We start from the raw sequence: 16,211 nt of genomic DNA, 5'->3' as shown, positions 1-16,211 counted from the left end.
CCGGGTTGACGATGAGGCCATGCTGGCTGAGGCGCCCGAACAGTGTTCGGAGGTGGAGGAGGTGCTCGGCCCGGGACGTGCTGGCGACGAGGATGTCGTCCAGGTAAATGAAGAGGAACGGCAGGTCACGCAGCACGCCGTCCATCAAGCGCTGGAATGCCTGAGCCGCGTTCTTGAGGCCAAATGGCATCCGCAGGAATTCGAACAAGCCGAACGGCGTGATGACGGCCGTTTTAGGGACGTCGGCCGCCCTGACAGGTACCTGGTGATATCCCCGTATGAGATCGATTTTTGAAAAAATGTCCCATCCTGCCAGACGGGTGGAGAAGTCTTGGATGTGCGGGATCGGATACCTGTTGGGGGTGGTAGCGTCGTTAAGGCGGCGGTAGTCGCCACATGGGCGCCAGCCGCCCCCTGGTTTTGGGACGATGTGTAGTGGCGAAGCCCACGCGCTATCGGAGCGCCGCAAGATGCCGAGGTGTTCCAAAGCGTCGAACTCGGTTTTGGCCACGGCGAGCTTGGCTAGGTCGAGGCAGCGGGCTCTGGCGTAGACCGGCGGGCCCATGGTTGGTATGTGGTGCTCGATCCCATGTCGTACTGCGACGGCCGAAAACTTTGGCCGCGTGAGGGCCGGGAACTCCGTGAGCAGGCGAGCAAACTCGTTCGCTGCCGGGAGGGCGCATGCCAGCTCGGTCGGAGCGGAGCTGCTCAATGTGCATACCAGGGAGCTGAAGGTCTCGGCGTTGATGAGGCGACGCCGTTGGACGTCCACCAGCAGTCCGTGTGCGCAGAGGAAGTCGACGCCTAGCAGAGCCATGGGCACGCTTGCGGTTACAAAAGTCCAAGTAAAGCGTTGGCCGCCGAAGCAGAGGGTGACGTTGCGCAGGCCGAAGGTGCGGATGGCCGAGCCGTTGGCCGCCACCAAAGAGGGGCCGCAAACCGCGGACTGCCTGTCCTGATCGGAGGCAGGTATGACGCTCAGTTGGGCGCCGGTGTCGCACAGGAAGCGCCGACCGGACGCTTTGTCCGTGATGAAAAGTAAGTTGCCCGTGTGGCCGACGCTCATGGCTGGTAATGAACGCCGACCCGGCCGTTTCCCGGCCTGCCGAAGGTGCACGGGGGTCGGCATGTCCGGGCCTTCTGTCCGAACCTGGCATGATAGTAACACCACGCTTGGTCAGGTGGAGGCCCCGGTCGTCGTGCTGGAGGTGGTCGGCTCGGCGTAGCGGCCGCCAATTGCGTCGGCAGTTCGGTCGTCGACCGTGCCGGGTGCTCGGGCGCCATGGGCATTGCGTCGGACGGCGGTGGACCCAGGTCGTTGCTGCAATGTGTTGGCCTGCCGCGGAGATCTTGTCGGCTTCCCTGGCGAGGGCGCGGGGATCCGTGATCGTCGTGCTCGCCAGGGCGTGGCGTACCGGGCTAGGCAGCTGACGGAGGAACAGCTCCCGGAACAGGAATGCCAGAGAGTGCACGCCGAGCAGCGAAAGCATGTAGTCCATTCGCTCGGACGGGCGCGTGTCGCCGAGCTCAGGCAGGTCGAGCAGGTGCCGTGCGCATTCCGCCGATGAGAGGGCGAAAGCGTCGAGGAGGAGCGTTTTAATCGCGCCGTATTTGTCAGCGGCTGGCGGGCTCTCGAGGAGGCTCAGGGCGCGGGCCACGCTGGCTGAGCCGAGCGCTGTTACCACATGGTGGAAGCGGGTGTCGTCGGCCGTGATGCCTCGCAGGGCGAACAGGGAGTCCGCCTGGGCGAACCAAACTGCCGCGTGAGCCTCCCAGAAGGTAGGCAGTTTGAGGGCAACTGCCATGTCCATGTCGGTAGGTCACCAATGTAGGAGCTGTGCTCCCACGTAATCGGAAGAATGGACGCGACAAAAAGCTGGAATTCGTCCGAGTTTCTTTATTGTCACAAAACAACTCGGGTACTCTGAAAAGCCCGTTTATCGGGCAGCAATATATATACACATTATCCCGGAGTTTTTGCCCTGGAAAGGCGAGAGGGGGCGTGGCCGGGCGTCCTGGACGCGGCCTGGCAAGTCGAGGGCGGGCATGCCCGGGCGTCCCGGACGAGGCCTGGCAAGTTGAGAGCGGGCCTGCCCGGGCGTCCTGGACGAGCCCGGCATGGTGATCGCTCCACGTCCTTGGTAGGTGCAAGGCGATTGTGTAAACCCAGCGGTAGCCGCTACAGTGCCATCATTGGTCACTTGGTGAGCTGAACGGGTCCAACGGCATTCACTGATACCAATAATGTCCAGATGCTATCGCTGCATCTCCCTGAGAACTTGAGCTGACTTTGATGCTTCATACATGGTGTGGACATTTCACACTTCCACGTGGATTTGAACTTTGGGTCTGAGTAGACCCTCCTAAGCTGAAATTATTGATGTAAATTATGAATACCAATGCTCCCAGTACCAATCCCTGAGGCACCCCACTACTTACATCTTCCCAACCAGACATCCTCCCACTCACAGACACTCTGCTTATTTATCATCAATCCAGTTTCCAATCTAGTTAACTACTCTACCAGCCACACCACAAGCCCTCACCGCAGCTAACAACCTCCTATGTGGTATCTTATCAAATGCCTTCTGAAAGTCAAGACAGACCAAGTAAACCAATTGCTTCACCCAGCATTTCGCTTTGCTTGCGAGGTAATCACCCAGCCTGCGAAACACCAGGATGGCAGTTTAAATCTGGCTCGGGATTCAAATCCAGAATATATGGCTTAGAGGTGAGTGTGTATGCCTATCGGCCATCCTGTCAACCTTTTTCATTACTTGTGCACTTTAAAACATTACTGGAACCATCGCTGGCAAACGTGCTTTAATGGATGCCTTCATACCTGTCTCTTATTTCCAGTCATCCTGTCTCCAGTCTCGATCATTTGCTGGCATTGGCTGTTTGAGGACATTAAATTAGTTGGCTTTCACAAGAGTTCACCATGAATCTGCACCCTGACAAAGATCCAAGTTCCTACTCTGACCTGCAGGAGGCACTGCATCAACACCACAACCATGCTATCAGCATTGATGCAACCAGCAACCAGATGCTGTACACAGATGGAAAAAATCACTGAATTAATCTTCTGGGCAGAGTCACGCCTTAGTCGCCAGCTGCCAATTGCTGAGCATGAATGAACAAATGAATCTTTCTGAATGAGTCACTGCTCTGTCGACCTGCACGATGCTCGCTCCTCGGAACATTGCATACTTGTTTGGAGCGTAGCCGAGGAAGTGGAAACTGCTCTCGAAAAGGTCTTCGTTTGCTCAGCAAGTTGAATTTATGAGTATTTTTGAAGAAGTATTTAAAATATTAATATTAAATAAATGCTTTGTGTTCTTAGATTTGATACAGATTTGCGATTTTTCTTTTTATTGTACCAATTATAATTGTACAAAATTATAGATATTTTTATTGTACAAAAATACCAAATTATAGATAAACTGTATGTATTGTTACGTCTGCACTTGGGGGTCTGGATTCATTCAAATGGCTAAGCTTCCATTTTGCAAATTATTGATTGCAAGTTCAAACCCTCACCCGACTGTGAAGGCAATGACAAACTACCTCGTGTATTTATCTGCATATAATTGCTGGAAATTAGTGATGATTATAATTGTGGAGACGAGGGTTGAACTTTTTGTACTGTTTCATACAATTATTTTGAAGCTGTATATTTGTAAAGGATGAAAAAGTAAGTTAATTCCATGGCTCTCTGCACGTCATCGCGTATTTATTGTCGTACGTACATGATTTTCCGTGATCTGATCCTGAACTATCATTGCTTATTGATTACAAATCAAGGATGGATTATTCTCACATAAATCATCAGCATGGTTGGATCAAACTTTCCACTAATTAATCGGTACCAATTACTTGCATTCACTGCCTCTGTGCCACATCCTGCAGCAGAGAAGATCTTGACGGGTTTATTGACTTTGTCAATTCCTTCCACCTAGCCCACAATTTCACATGGGAGATTTCAGGTACCTCTGTCATCTTTCTTTACATTAATGATTCAGTGAGAGAGAATGGACTTGCCATTACCGTCCATTAGACAGGATTTATTTCCCATAAATACAAATGTTAGCGGCATTTGGGGTAGAAGTGCGGTACCTGACTTTTTAAACATAATTAATTTAACATAATTTTAACAACTAACATTTTAGTTTAATTTTTAATTTTAATTTTTACTAACTAAATTTTACTTTTTTAATTTAACATAATTTTAACAACTAACATTTTAGTTTAATTTTTAATATTAATTTTTACTAACTAAATTTTACTTTTTTAATTTAACATAATTTTAACAACTAACATTTTAGTTTAATTTTTAATATTAATATTTACTAACTAAATTTTACTTTTTTAATTTAACATAATTTTAACAACTAACATTTTAGTTTAATTTTTAATATTAATTTTTACTAACTAAATTTTACTTTTTTAATTTAACATAATTTTAACAACTAACATTTTAGTTTAATTTTTAATATTAATATTTACTAACTAAATTTTACTTTTTTAATTTAACATAATTTTAACAACTAACATTTTAGTTTAATTTTTAATATTAATTTTTACTAACTAAATTTTACTTTTTAAATTTAACATAATTTTAACAACTAACATTTTAGTTTAATTTTTAATATTAATATTTACTAACTAAATTTTACTTTTTTAATTTAACATAATTTTAACAACTAACATTTTAGTTTAATTTTTAATATTAATTTTTACTAACTAAATTTTACTTTTTTAATTTAACATAATTTTAACATAGACTAAGATACTGAATCCAAACCTCATGGTTCCAAGCTGAATTTTGAGTTTTTGACCTTCAGATTTCCAAAAAACAAGATGGCCACCAATTTACTGTTTTTTGAGATTATATTGAGAAATGTGGTGCCATTGTTGTGACGTCACTAGTACCGAGTTCTTCGGCACTTCGCCTAAGCTCAGTGGCTGATTGTCTCATTTAGTAGTCCTATGTTGTCTTGTATATTCATCTGTATGTCCACGTGTGTGAGATTTGTGTGTGATACCTCCAATACGAACCTTATATCCTGTTTTAAAAGGTACATTGGTTACTCACCTTGGGATTAGCAAGTACTTATTATTAGCCCCCATTGGACTCAGTCTGAAACGGTGGTTTATTGATTGTGTCTCGTCCGTCTGGACGTGCATGTGTGCGTCCGCAATCATATCTTGGAGATTTATAGACCGATTTTGTTTATACTTTGCACAATGTCAATGCATGCTGGGATACATATGCATATCCTTTTGGTTTAAGAAATGATCAAAGATGGCCGACTGGCGGCCATTTTAGTTGTAAAAAAGCTCATGTTGAACACGTCCTCAACCATTTCTCGGACATGCATTTACCGATGTTGTTCAAACTTGGCACACAGATAATTAATGAATGATGGCTTACATATGCACGTCATTATTTTCAAGATCAGATCCAATATAGCCAACTGGTGGCCATTTTGTTACTTAAACGTGTCCCCAACCATTTCTCGGACATGCATTTACCGATGTTGTTCAAACTTGGCACACAGATAATGAATGATGGCTTACATATGCACGTCATTCTTTTCAAGATCAGATCCAATATGGCCAACTGGTGGCCATTTTGTTACTTAAACGTGTCCCCAACCATTTCTCGGACATGCATTTACCGATGTTGTTCAAACTTGGCACACAGATAATGAATGATGGCTTACATATGCACGTCATTCTTTTCAAGATCAGATCCAATATGGCCAACTGGTGGCCATTTTGTTACTTAAACGTGTCCCCAACAATTTATCGGACATGCATGGTCTGATTGTGTTTAAGCTTGGCCCAAGCACAGTACATGATGGCACACACGTGCACCTCACTTTATTTTGCAACCTCATTCCAGGTGGCTGACTGGTAGACTGGCGTCCATTTTAGTTGTAAAATAACCAAGTATTGAACACGTCGTCAACCATTACTTTGTCGTGCATTTACCGATGTTGCTCAAACGTGTCTTCTGTATATTATTGCTTGCTTCTGCTGTTTGCTTATACTATTGCTTGCAATCATGCTACCTTGACATATGGAGCTTATTATGAACTTTTGCCACTTCTGTCAGTCTTGGGCGCCCATTCCGATTTCATTCCTGGTGACTTTCATCCCTTGCATTTCCTTCTCGAGTCTCGACAGTATGTCACAACGTCTCTTTTGGCCATCCGAACCCTTCTCTTCCTGCCAGGTGCCCACCATATTACTCCGTTCATTACATCTTGATCCTCCATGCGTTACACGTTACCAATCCATCACCACCTCCTAAATTTGATCTCCCCTATGGTGTTTTTCCTCTCTGTTAGCCTATCAACCTCTTTTTTTTAGCCATGTCATGCCATAAGATTCTGAAATGGCTGCTGTAGATGAAAGACTCCATTTTGCATGCTATCAAAGCTCTTCATGTTAGTTTTGGTGTTATACTTCTTTTATTTCCTAATTTCCTTGAGTCTTATGAATGCACCCTTTGCCTTTTGTATCTGTTGTAGTACAATCCACCTGCATCTCCCCCTCATGTTATGGTAAACATGGACCCCAGATATGTAAACCTCTCTTATCATTGAATTGTTGCTACATTTTAAATACTTTTAAAAATTGTTTTCTTTCTTCATCCAACGTCTTTTTTTAACGATTGCTTGATTTAACGATTTAATTTTAACGATTTAACGAAACAAATAATAATTTCCATATTATTCCCCCATTTTCCCAGTCACTATAACCCCCTCGACGTTTTAACCCCATTGTCAAGATGGATGAACAGCATACTACCAATACCAATATACAGCATACACCAATACATACAGTATATACAGCATACCAGCAGCATATACAGCATATACGAATTAACCACCTGCGTGATGCAGAAATGGTCGTTTTATGTTAATTGCATAAGGATTATGTATCTCTAAGATCATACAGTATATTCCTTATAATATGATATGTTTTGTCAATAACGCGCTGTTGTGTATTATTTTAATTGTACACTGTGAAATGAAGTAGTAGGTGTATTAATGAATGACGTCATCTCAAGACAATCGGAAATGACATGTAAAACTTTTGGTGGTTGCTCGCTTCATTCTCTCATCTTGACCACGGTAGTGTTACAAGCATTGAATAGGGGTACATATTGTAGTGGTGGCAAAGTCGTTTGTCGATTTTACAACTGCATATATGTGTCTTCAGTCCACGTGTTTCACATTGGGTATTTTCTAACTGCATGTGCAGAATGTGGGATTTCACAACCATCTTGCCTCGTTGTATAGCGAGGTGTACTGTGGGAAGGGGCCAGGCTCATGTTGCCCTTTAAAAAAAATAAAAAAATAATTGAATGTCAAAACTCAAAATTCAGCCTTGGAACCATGAAATTACGACCTCAATCTGCAAGTATCATCATATGAACATACGTGGGATGAGTGCGAAGTCATGCTGCCATTAAAACCTTTCGAACCACTCTAGTGCAAATTTGTATTTTTTTGCTTCTGACAAAAACAGCGTATAGACAACTGTATAACCAAGCGAAATGAAATGGAAAACCAAATAATACATTGGAGTCATCAGAAGGAACCCAAATAAGCAAAGAGCAAAGATGGAGTCATCACGAGGAACCTGGATAGGAAATCCGGTTTCAGCCACTACTCCACAACCCTCCAACCCATCCAGGTGCAGACAAGAGAACCTTCCAGAAAAATCTCTGCAATAATTCACTCCTCCTTGGACAGAGAGATGAAGAAACAGAGAAATAAAGAACAACCAACAATTCGAATGAATAAAGAGAAATATGAAAAAGTAGAAAGAAATGTGAAAGAAACAAAGATCCCTAACTCCTAGCCTGAGCTCCTTCCCTTAACTCTTAGTCCTAATGCCTAGCCACAAAGCCTAGCCCCAATGCCTTGCCCTAACGCCTAGCCCCAACGCCTAGTTCCAACGCCTAGTCCCAACACCTAGCCCCAACGCCTAGCCCCAACGCCTAGCCTCAACGCCTAGTCCCAACACCTAGTCCCAACACCTAGCCCCAACGCCTAGTTCCAACGCCTAGTCCCAACACCTAGCCCCAACGCCTAGCCCCAATGCCTAGTCCCAATGCCTAGCCCCAACGCCTAGCCCCAACGCCTAGTCCCAACGCCTAGCCCCAATGCCTAGCCCCAACACCTAACCCAACGCCTAGCCCCAGCTCCTAGCCCTAGCTCCTCGCCAGAACTCCTAGCCCGAGCTCCTAACCATAGAAAGATGTTGGGAATAACCCAGATAGATAGATTTCAGCATTACTTCCACAGGCAAAAACGCAGCAACAGTTACAAGCTACCAGAGGTTTATCAGTGGGGAAACACAGTCGACACAGCATCAGGATATGGTACAATCGTAATGAAATGGAAAACCAAATACTACATTGAAGTCATCAGAAGGAACCCGAATAAGCAAAGAGCAAAGTTGGAGTCATCAGAAGAATTCTGGATAGGATTCGGGTTTCAGCCGCTACTCCACAACCCTCAAACCGCTACTCCACAACCTTCTAAGCAATAATTCGAATAAATAAGGAGAAATGTGAAAAAGTATAAAGAAATGTGAAAGAAACAAAGATCCCTAACTCCTAGCCATAACTCCTTCCCTTAACTCTTAAAGTTCTCCTCTATATTACTTTGTTCTTGTGGCTGGCAATTCGATTGATAAGTGAGAACATAATCATAATGCCCTTTTTAAACATTCTCCCGCAAATAATCTAAAGCACACCTACTGTTGCTGACACATCGTAGACAGGTGGATTGTTTCTGTTTTCATGTCTCTTCTTCCAGCTCATTCTGCCACTCAGTGCTCTGACATTCACCAGCTCATCTGGGGTACAACTCCCCACCCCAGCTCGCCCAATACTCCGCTTCATTAAACGCCACACGTTTAGGGTTAGGCTGGCCACCCAGCTCCACACCTTTGTTCCATTTGTGGAACTGCCTTCTGGAGGAAGTTCAATTACACTCTTCCTTCCAGGGCTTAAAGCACAAAATGTCAACCACAAAAATAATTTATACCACAAATAACCCAAACCAACCTAGCCCTGTTACATCCAGGTTAAGTGTTGTTCTCCTCCTCTTCATTCTCTTAATCCCTTCTGTGTTCTCAATACATTAAGTTTTTACATTCTTTAACTTTACTCTTCCATTAGTGGATATGTTGTCTGCAAAGTAGAAAGAAAAAATTATAGAAAAACTTTGATCCTGTTTTGCTCAGAGTGAGCACATACAGTCATGGTTAAAAATGTTGGCACCCTTGCACTTTTTTCAAATAATGCACCATTTCTTCAAGAAAATTGTTGAAATTAAAAAATATTTTGTTATCCACATTTGTATTTCTTTGGTTTGCAGTGGAACAAAACATAAAAAGCTGAAATATTTACTAAATCTTAGCTTATTCCACACAGAAATCCTAAAATGGCTCAGACAATATTATTGGCACCTTTTAGAAGTTGTTAGAAATAATTAGATTTCAAGCAGGTGATTCTCCTTTATTTTGGAATTCAACTCACCTGCGGTGAGTTGCAGGTGCCTGCAATATAAAAATCACTCATTCAACCAATTTTAACAGAGAAAAGGAGTCATTTTGCTGTTTTGTGCCACTGTGTTTACTGCAATGAGCAAGGAGAAAATAAAGAAAACCAGAGAATTGTCTGAGGAGGTCAGACTCAAGAATGTAGCCAAGCATGGACAATCTCAAGGCTACAAGACCATCTCCAGAGACCTTGATGTTCCTGTGTCCACTGTACGCAATGTTGTCAAGAAGTTTAAGGCCCATGGCATTGTTGCCAACTTCCCTGGACATGGCCGCAAGAGAAAGCTTGATCAAAGATTGCAGCGAAGGATTGTTCGAAAAGTGGAGAAAGCACCTCGATAAACTGCCAAATAGATTCAAGCTGACCTTCAGACACAAGGTACGACAGTTTCAACTTGCACCATCCGTCGCCAACTCAATGAAAGGGGTTCTATGGTAGGAGACCCAGGAGGACCCCACTGCTGAATGTGAGAAACATAAGAAAGCCTGACTGGAGTTTGCCAAAACACACCTGAACAACCAAAAATCCTTCTGGGAGAATGTCCTGTGGACAGATGAGACCAAATTAGAGCTTTTTGGTAAAGCACACCATCTCTATGTTTACAGAAAACAAAATGAAGCCTTTGAAGAAAAGAAGACCTTCCCTACAGTCAAACATGGGGGAGGTTCAGTGATGTTTTGGGGTTGCTCTGCTGCCTCTGGCACTGGGTGCCTTGAATGTGTGCATGGCATCATGAAATCAGGAGATTACCAAGGCATTTGGAGCGCAATGTTCCACCCAGTGTCAGAAAGTTGGGTCTCCGTCAAAGGTCATGGGTCTTGCAGCAGGACAATGACCCCAAACACACTTCAAAAAGCATCCAGGAATGGTTCCAGACAAAACGCTGGACTGTTCTGAAGTGGCCAGCAGTGAGTCCAGATCTAAATCCCATTGAACACATGTGGGGAGATCTGAAAACAGCAGTTGGGAGAAGGTACCCTTAAAATCTGGGAGAACTGGAGCAGTTTGTACAAGAAGAGTGGGAGAAACTGCCAGTAGAAAGGTGTAGGAAGCTCCTCCATGGCTATCGGAAGCACTTGACTGCAGTTATTTTGTCCAAAGGCTGTGTTACCAAATATTAAGTCTCATGTGTCAATAATTTTGTCAATGCCAATTCCTTTTGTTTTATGATTTAAAAGGACATATTAAGTTCTGAATCAAAAACAAAGGTGCTGTAATGTTAACAGTGAAATAAAGAATTGTGGAGACCAAATACTTTTGTTAATATCAACTTAATTTCAGAGAAAATTGTGGGTTATTTGAAAAAAATGCAAGGGTGCCAATATTTTTGGGCACGACTGTATACATACTGAGTAACTATATCAGGAGTGAAATCAATTCTACATTTAATCCTATTGCAGTTTATCATCAAGTCATAATGATCAGATAATTAATATTTTCTTGCAAAGTATATCGATGCATTTACCACTGTTTTGCAGATCAAATCTTCCCTTGTAGTTTGGGGGTAAGAAAACAAAGGCGCAATGTGTGCCACGGATATTTTGGTACCAATTGAACATCTCTGGAAGACCTCATCAGAAAAGCCTTCAAACAAATCTGCGGTTTTGATCGTCTGCCTTGCTTTGTTCCTGGATAACATGCTTCTTACAGTCATAGGTGCATTTCCCATAAGCCATTTGGAACTAATCATTGCATAATTGTTTTCCATTGTGAGGATTGTTCCCTCGATCTCCTAAGGTGGACCGAGGTTATGTTTTCACCTGAGATTATGTCTGTCTGTTTGTCATTTCAAAATTGAAGATTTTTGAAGTACTGTATATTTATTGGTCGACTTTGTTAATCTGTCTGTTCGTTTGTCTATTACTTGCAAAAATCGAAGATTTTTCGTTCTGTTTGTTTGTCGCACAAGACCAAAGATTTTGTTCTTGTGCGTTCTGTTTGTTTGTCTGTCTATCTGTCAATTGCCTATAGGTCATAATTTTAAACTGATCTTTACGAAACTTATAAGGAAGAAGCCTATTGATTTTCAGGTCAAAATGTCAACATTGGCCAAAGGTAAACAACTTAAGGTTGAATTTCTAAAATGCTCAATTTTATCCGATTGACTTGAAATTTGAACAGGATTTGCATATCCAGTCATTAACTCAACCACCAATTATTTTTAAGGTCAAAAGGTGAAAAGGTCAACATAGACCAAAATTCTAAAATTGTCAATTTTCATCTGATTGACTTGAAATTTGAAAAGGATTTGCATATTGGATCATTGAATTCAACCACCAATTATTTTTAGGTCAATATAGGCCAAAAGGTCAACATCGGCCAAAGTCAACAACTTATTTTAGAGATTTGGCAAGTATCCTGCTATGCACAACATATTTCTTGTTTGGTTGTCTGTCAATCGCCTACAGGTTACAATTCTAAACCGATCGTCATGAAACTTTACTGAGTTGTAAAGGTAGTCACAACTGAGAAGACCATTCATTTTGAGGTCAAAAGTCATCTTGAGATCATATTTCTAAAATCGTCATTTTTCATCCGATTGACTTGAAAGTTGAACAGGATTTGCATATCGAGTCATTAAATTGGGAAACTATTTGAGGTCAAAAGGTCAACTCAAGGTCAAACATCTAAAATCACCAATTTTGATCTGAAAAATAATCAATTTTCATCCAATTGACCCGAGCTTTGATCAATTGTTTCTGATCAAAATTTATTTTTTTCAAGATCAATTTTAATTTAAGGTCAATTTTAATTTTAATGAAGTGGACAATTTGATCTATCTATGACAAACTTTTTTGGGGGGTTGGGGTGGATTTTTTTTTTTTTTTTTTTGTATACAAGATCGAGGCTCGTGAAAGAGCTAACATTAATCACACAAAAAGACAAACAGACACACAAAACACAAAAAACAAGGGGAGCGGCAGACAAGATGGGGAGAGAGGGGGAAGGACACAAAAGAGAGGGGGAAGAGGGGGAAGGACACAAACACAACATTTGAGAGCAGGGACATCGGGAGGACTTGGGGGGAGGTGGGAGAGGAATAAAACATATGAACACTGCAAGGACTCTGGGGTGAATTAGCGGGGGTAGAAAAGATCAAGGTTTTCGATGGGGGAAGATAAGAGATGGTGGTGAACAGCTGTTTTAAAGACCTGGAGGGAGGAGTGGGATTGAAGGGAGTGGGGGAGTTTGTTCCAGAGGCGGGAGAAAAGGGGAATGAAAGAGTGAAGGTGAGCAGAGAGCCTAGACTTTGGCAGTTTAACCAAAAGAGGGTTGCAGGCAGATCTTGTGCGAGCTGAAGGAATATTGGGGGGACAGAGCACAGAGAGAGCTGGGGGAGCAAGGCCGGAGAGGAGTCGGTAGAAGACAGAAAGACCACCAACCTGCCTGCGGTGAGTGAGTGAAAGGCCCTCGGTGTTGACTACATCGCAGGAGATTCCAATGATTCTGAAAGCTTTGGCCTCAACAGCGTGAAGCCGAGCAAGGTGTGAGGCAGGAGCACCAGCCCAGAGGGGGGAACAGTATTCCATTGAGCTGCGGATGAAAGCCTTGTATGTGGTGAGGAGCTCAGGTGTGCCAAGGAAGGACTTCGCACGACGGAGGATGCCCAGTCGGCGACTGGCTTTGGAGGCCAGCTTGGAAATGTGGTTTTCCCAAGAAAGATCATGGCAGATAGTGAGACCCAAAAGCTTGAGCGACAGAACTTCTTGGAGAGGATTGTTGAGAAAGTAGATGGGAGGGTTGTCCAGTCGGTCCTTGGGAGATACTTGCAAAGGATTTTGCAAGTATCGTGGATATCTCAGAAAGTTGTGGAAGGATTCGGACAAAATTAGGTGGACAGGTTGAATGTGTGACATCAGCGACAAGAACGAATTGATTAGACCTGGATGCGGATGCTAGAATTTTTAAAGTGATTCTTCACCATTGAGAGATAGGACTAAAACGATATATAATACGATATCTCAAAAAATATGAACGGATTCGGATGAAACTTGGTGGACATGTTCGGTATGAGACAAGGAAGTATCCAAAGAACCCCAATTCACTCTACTTCAAGTCTTCCAGACTTCGAAGTCCTCAACTCACTCCCTCACAAACCCCAAGTCATCAACAAACTGCACCTCTCAACCCTAAACCTTCAATCCCCTCCACCCCTAACCACAACTCCTCAACATCCCCAGCACAACTCCTTAACCCCTCCCTCTACCTCACCAGTAACAGAAACCATGATAGAAGCAGCAACTGCCTGGGTTATGTACGTCACATGTCATGACCCATCAAGGTCACCTGTCCAATTCACAATCCCATGAGATATGTTCGTCTAGTTCTAGTACTTTCAAGACGAACTATAACACAGCTTTCGTCCAAAGCGGAAAACCTCCTTGGGGAGGGCGGTAAATGAAGTAGCTACAACCTCCATCGTGTGACCCTTATTCCTCATGTCAAGTTTGGTTTAGATTGGATAAGTAACGCTGAATGTATCACCATCAAAAAAAGTCAGACAGACAGACACCAAATTGCGTATTTTAGTATGATAACTGGAATTGGAATGAAATGCCATTAGAAACAAAACTCAAACTATTTGTTTAAAAATCTACTTCAATGATCTGTTTGTGTTAAATCTGTCTCACTAATGTTTGTTAAATTTTGTAATTGTTTTGTGATCGTTTTTGAATCATCAATATTAACCACTCCTCTTTTTGTCCAGTCCCCATCATCCCAAGCATCCTTTACGCTGAAGAAAAACTCGCAAATGTCACTTTGCAAACTGCTGAGCAAGAGACTTCAATTCAATCCTCCAATGCCACGACATCTAATCCACTTTCAGAGTTTGGCTCTCGCATCTTCTCATATTACAGCAACAGCTCCATCCTGGTGGAAAAGATGGATTTTGAGGATTTACAAGGTTCACAAAACTCCAGCAAAACGGAGGACCAAGACACAAGTGTGTGCAAATTTGAGGGCAGTGAGTTGCTATTGAATGAGAACTTCAGGGTGGGCCTCCTGCTTGCGTCAAAACCTGTCGTTCAATTATTGGTGAGCCCAATCATCGGCTTCCTTACAAACAGGCAGGTTCCTTTTACAAACTTACAAAGTCTGCAGGAAATGTCTTCATTATTTGACTTGGAACAAAACTTGCAGCTGAACTCATTTCAATAGAGAATTTGGTTATTTTTCATAAAGTTGGCATTTATTTTGAAATTTCTGTGCTTAAAGGCTGATTTTATTTGTTTATTTGTTTGTTAGAATCGGATACGGAATTCCTCTCTTTTCCGGATTCATTATGATGTTTGTTTCTACTATGGGTGAGTTATATTTCATTTTTTGTTGCAATTATTTGTTAGATGATTGCGTTCAGACCTGAAGTATTTGCGGTAGTTATTCCTCACCTGACCCAGCAGGCAGAAATACTGTCACGTGTACGAGGCGGCACAGAGATGACCACTAATACACGAGCCTGTACACCTGGGGTCAAACCCCAGAAGAGCCGAACGGTAATGAACTGAATTGAGCTGCTGGTGCAAGCCTTGTTCCCAAAGGAAACAAACGGTTACTGCTGCTGTTGTTGTTGTTGTTGTTGTTGTTGTTGTTGTTGTATAGCCATGGACAGTTCTCTCGAACAAGCCCGTGGCACGGGGACAGCCAATCAATGTCGCAGGAGTGACCCAGAGATCCCCCACTTCCGTGAGAGAGAGAGAGAGAAGAGAGAGAGAGAGAGAGAGAGAGAGAGAGAGAGAGAGAGAGAGAGAGAGAGAGAGAGAGAGAGAGAGAGAGAAAAAAAAAGAAAGAAAGAAAGAAAGAGAGAGAGACAGACAGACAGACAGAGAGAGACAGAGAGACAGAGATACAGACAGATAGATAGATAGATAGATATATAAGAGGCAGAGACAAGAGGGAAATGGCCAGTCCATGGGGACCGATCGGTACTGTGACCATGACCGCGCTGCCCTAACAAATCCCGGCAGCTGGGAAGAATGGAGAAGATTTCGTCCCCGACTTGTGTTGTGTGGTACAACCACCACAAAGAGGCATCCCTGATAGTTGTGGAAACCAACGATTGTTGCTAATTCTATCCCTAATGATGGCAGAGCGAATTAGTCCTCATACTAGGATTTAACACTATAGGATACTACTAGCACCAATAATTAATGCAAGCAATAATTGTGGTATTTGCCAATAAATTATCTTGCACAGAGTACACCAGACACAAATCCTGACGGGTCTCAATGGATGACAAATACAGAACATGCACTCAATAATTATGACAATCCCCCCTCCTGTACACCATTTAAGGTAATGGAAGGAATGGTGGGAATCAAGGGAATAATTAAAATTTCAGCTGGGGTGAAGAAAACTTGTACATAATGGAGGGAGGGCACATGGGAGTGACCTCATGGTGGCATGAGAGAGGAACATTGTGTGCAGCGGGTAGTTCACCCATGTTGTAGCTGGAAGCACTGACATCCTCTGGGCTGGCTCGTGTGGGCTGTTGAGCCAGCACAGACCTCACTGCTCCAAGATCAAGACTCGTACCACAAAATAACTCGAACGAACACCAATATTTCTCCCACAGTTGGGTTCCGGTGGTAATTTTTCCTTGAGGTGAGTGCACCTACCTCTA

The 16,211-nt window shown here is 43.1% G+C and overlaps 1 protein-coding gene across 3 annotated transcripts in view; it reads left to right on the top strand.

Moving 5' to 3' along the window:
• LOC137420908 (synaptic vesicular amine transporter) overlaps positions 1-16,211 on the top strand; it is a 335,648-nt gene that overhangs the window by 190,950 nt on the left and 128,487 nt on the right. For 2 of the 3 annotated variants that reach the window (XM_068106410.2, XM_068106408.2), the window contains exons 1-4: positions 3,179-3,254; positions 11,068-11,245; positions 14,298-14,658; positions 14,837-14,895. In XM_068106410.2, coding sequence (XP_067962511.2) covers positions 11,113-11,245; positions 14,298-14,658; positions 14,837-14,895 — 553 coding nt within the window. In that variant the 5' untranslated portion in view covers positions 3,179-3,254; positions 11,068-11,112. Of the gene's footprint in view, positions 1-3,178; positions 3,255-11,067; positions 11,246-14,297; positions 14,659-14,836; positions 14,896-16,211 lie in introns of those variants that run through there. The other variant, XM_068106409.2, reaches the window with a different exon arrangement.

Source organism: Myxine glutinosa, chromosome 2, assembly GCF_964187855.1.
Source record: "Myxine glutinosa chromosome 2, kmMyxGlut1.1, whole genome shotgun sequence".
Taxonomy (NCBI): domain Eukaryota; kingdom Metazoa; phylum Chordata; class Myxini; order Myxiniformes; family Myxinidae; genus Myxine; species Myxine glutinosa.
This window is presented reverse-complemented; position numbering and strand designations above follow the sequence as displayed.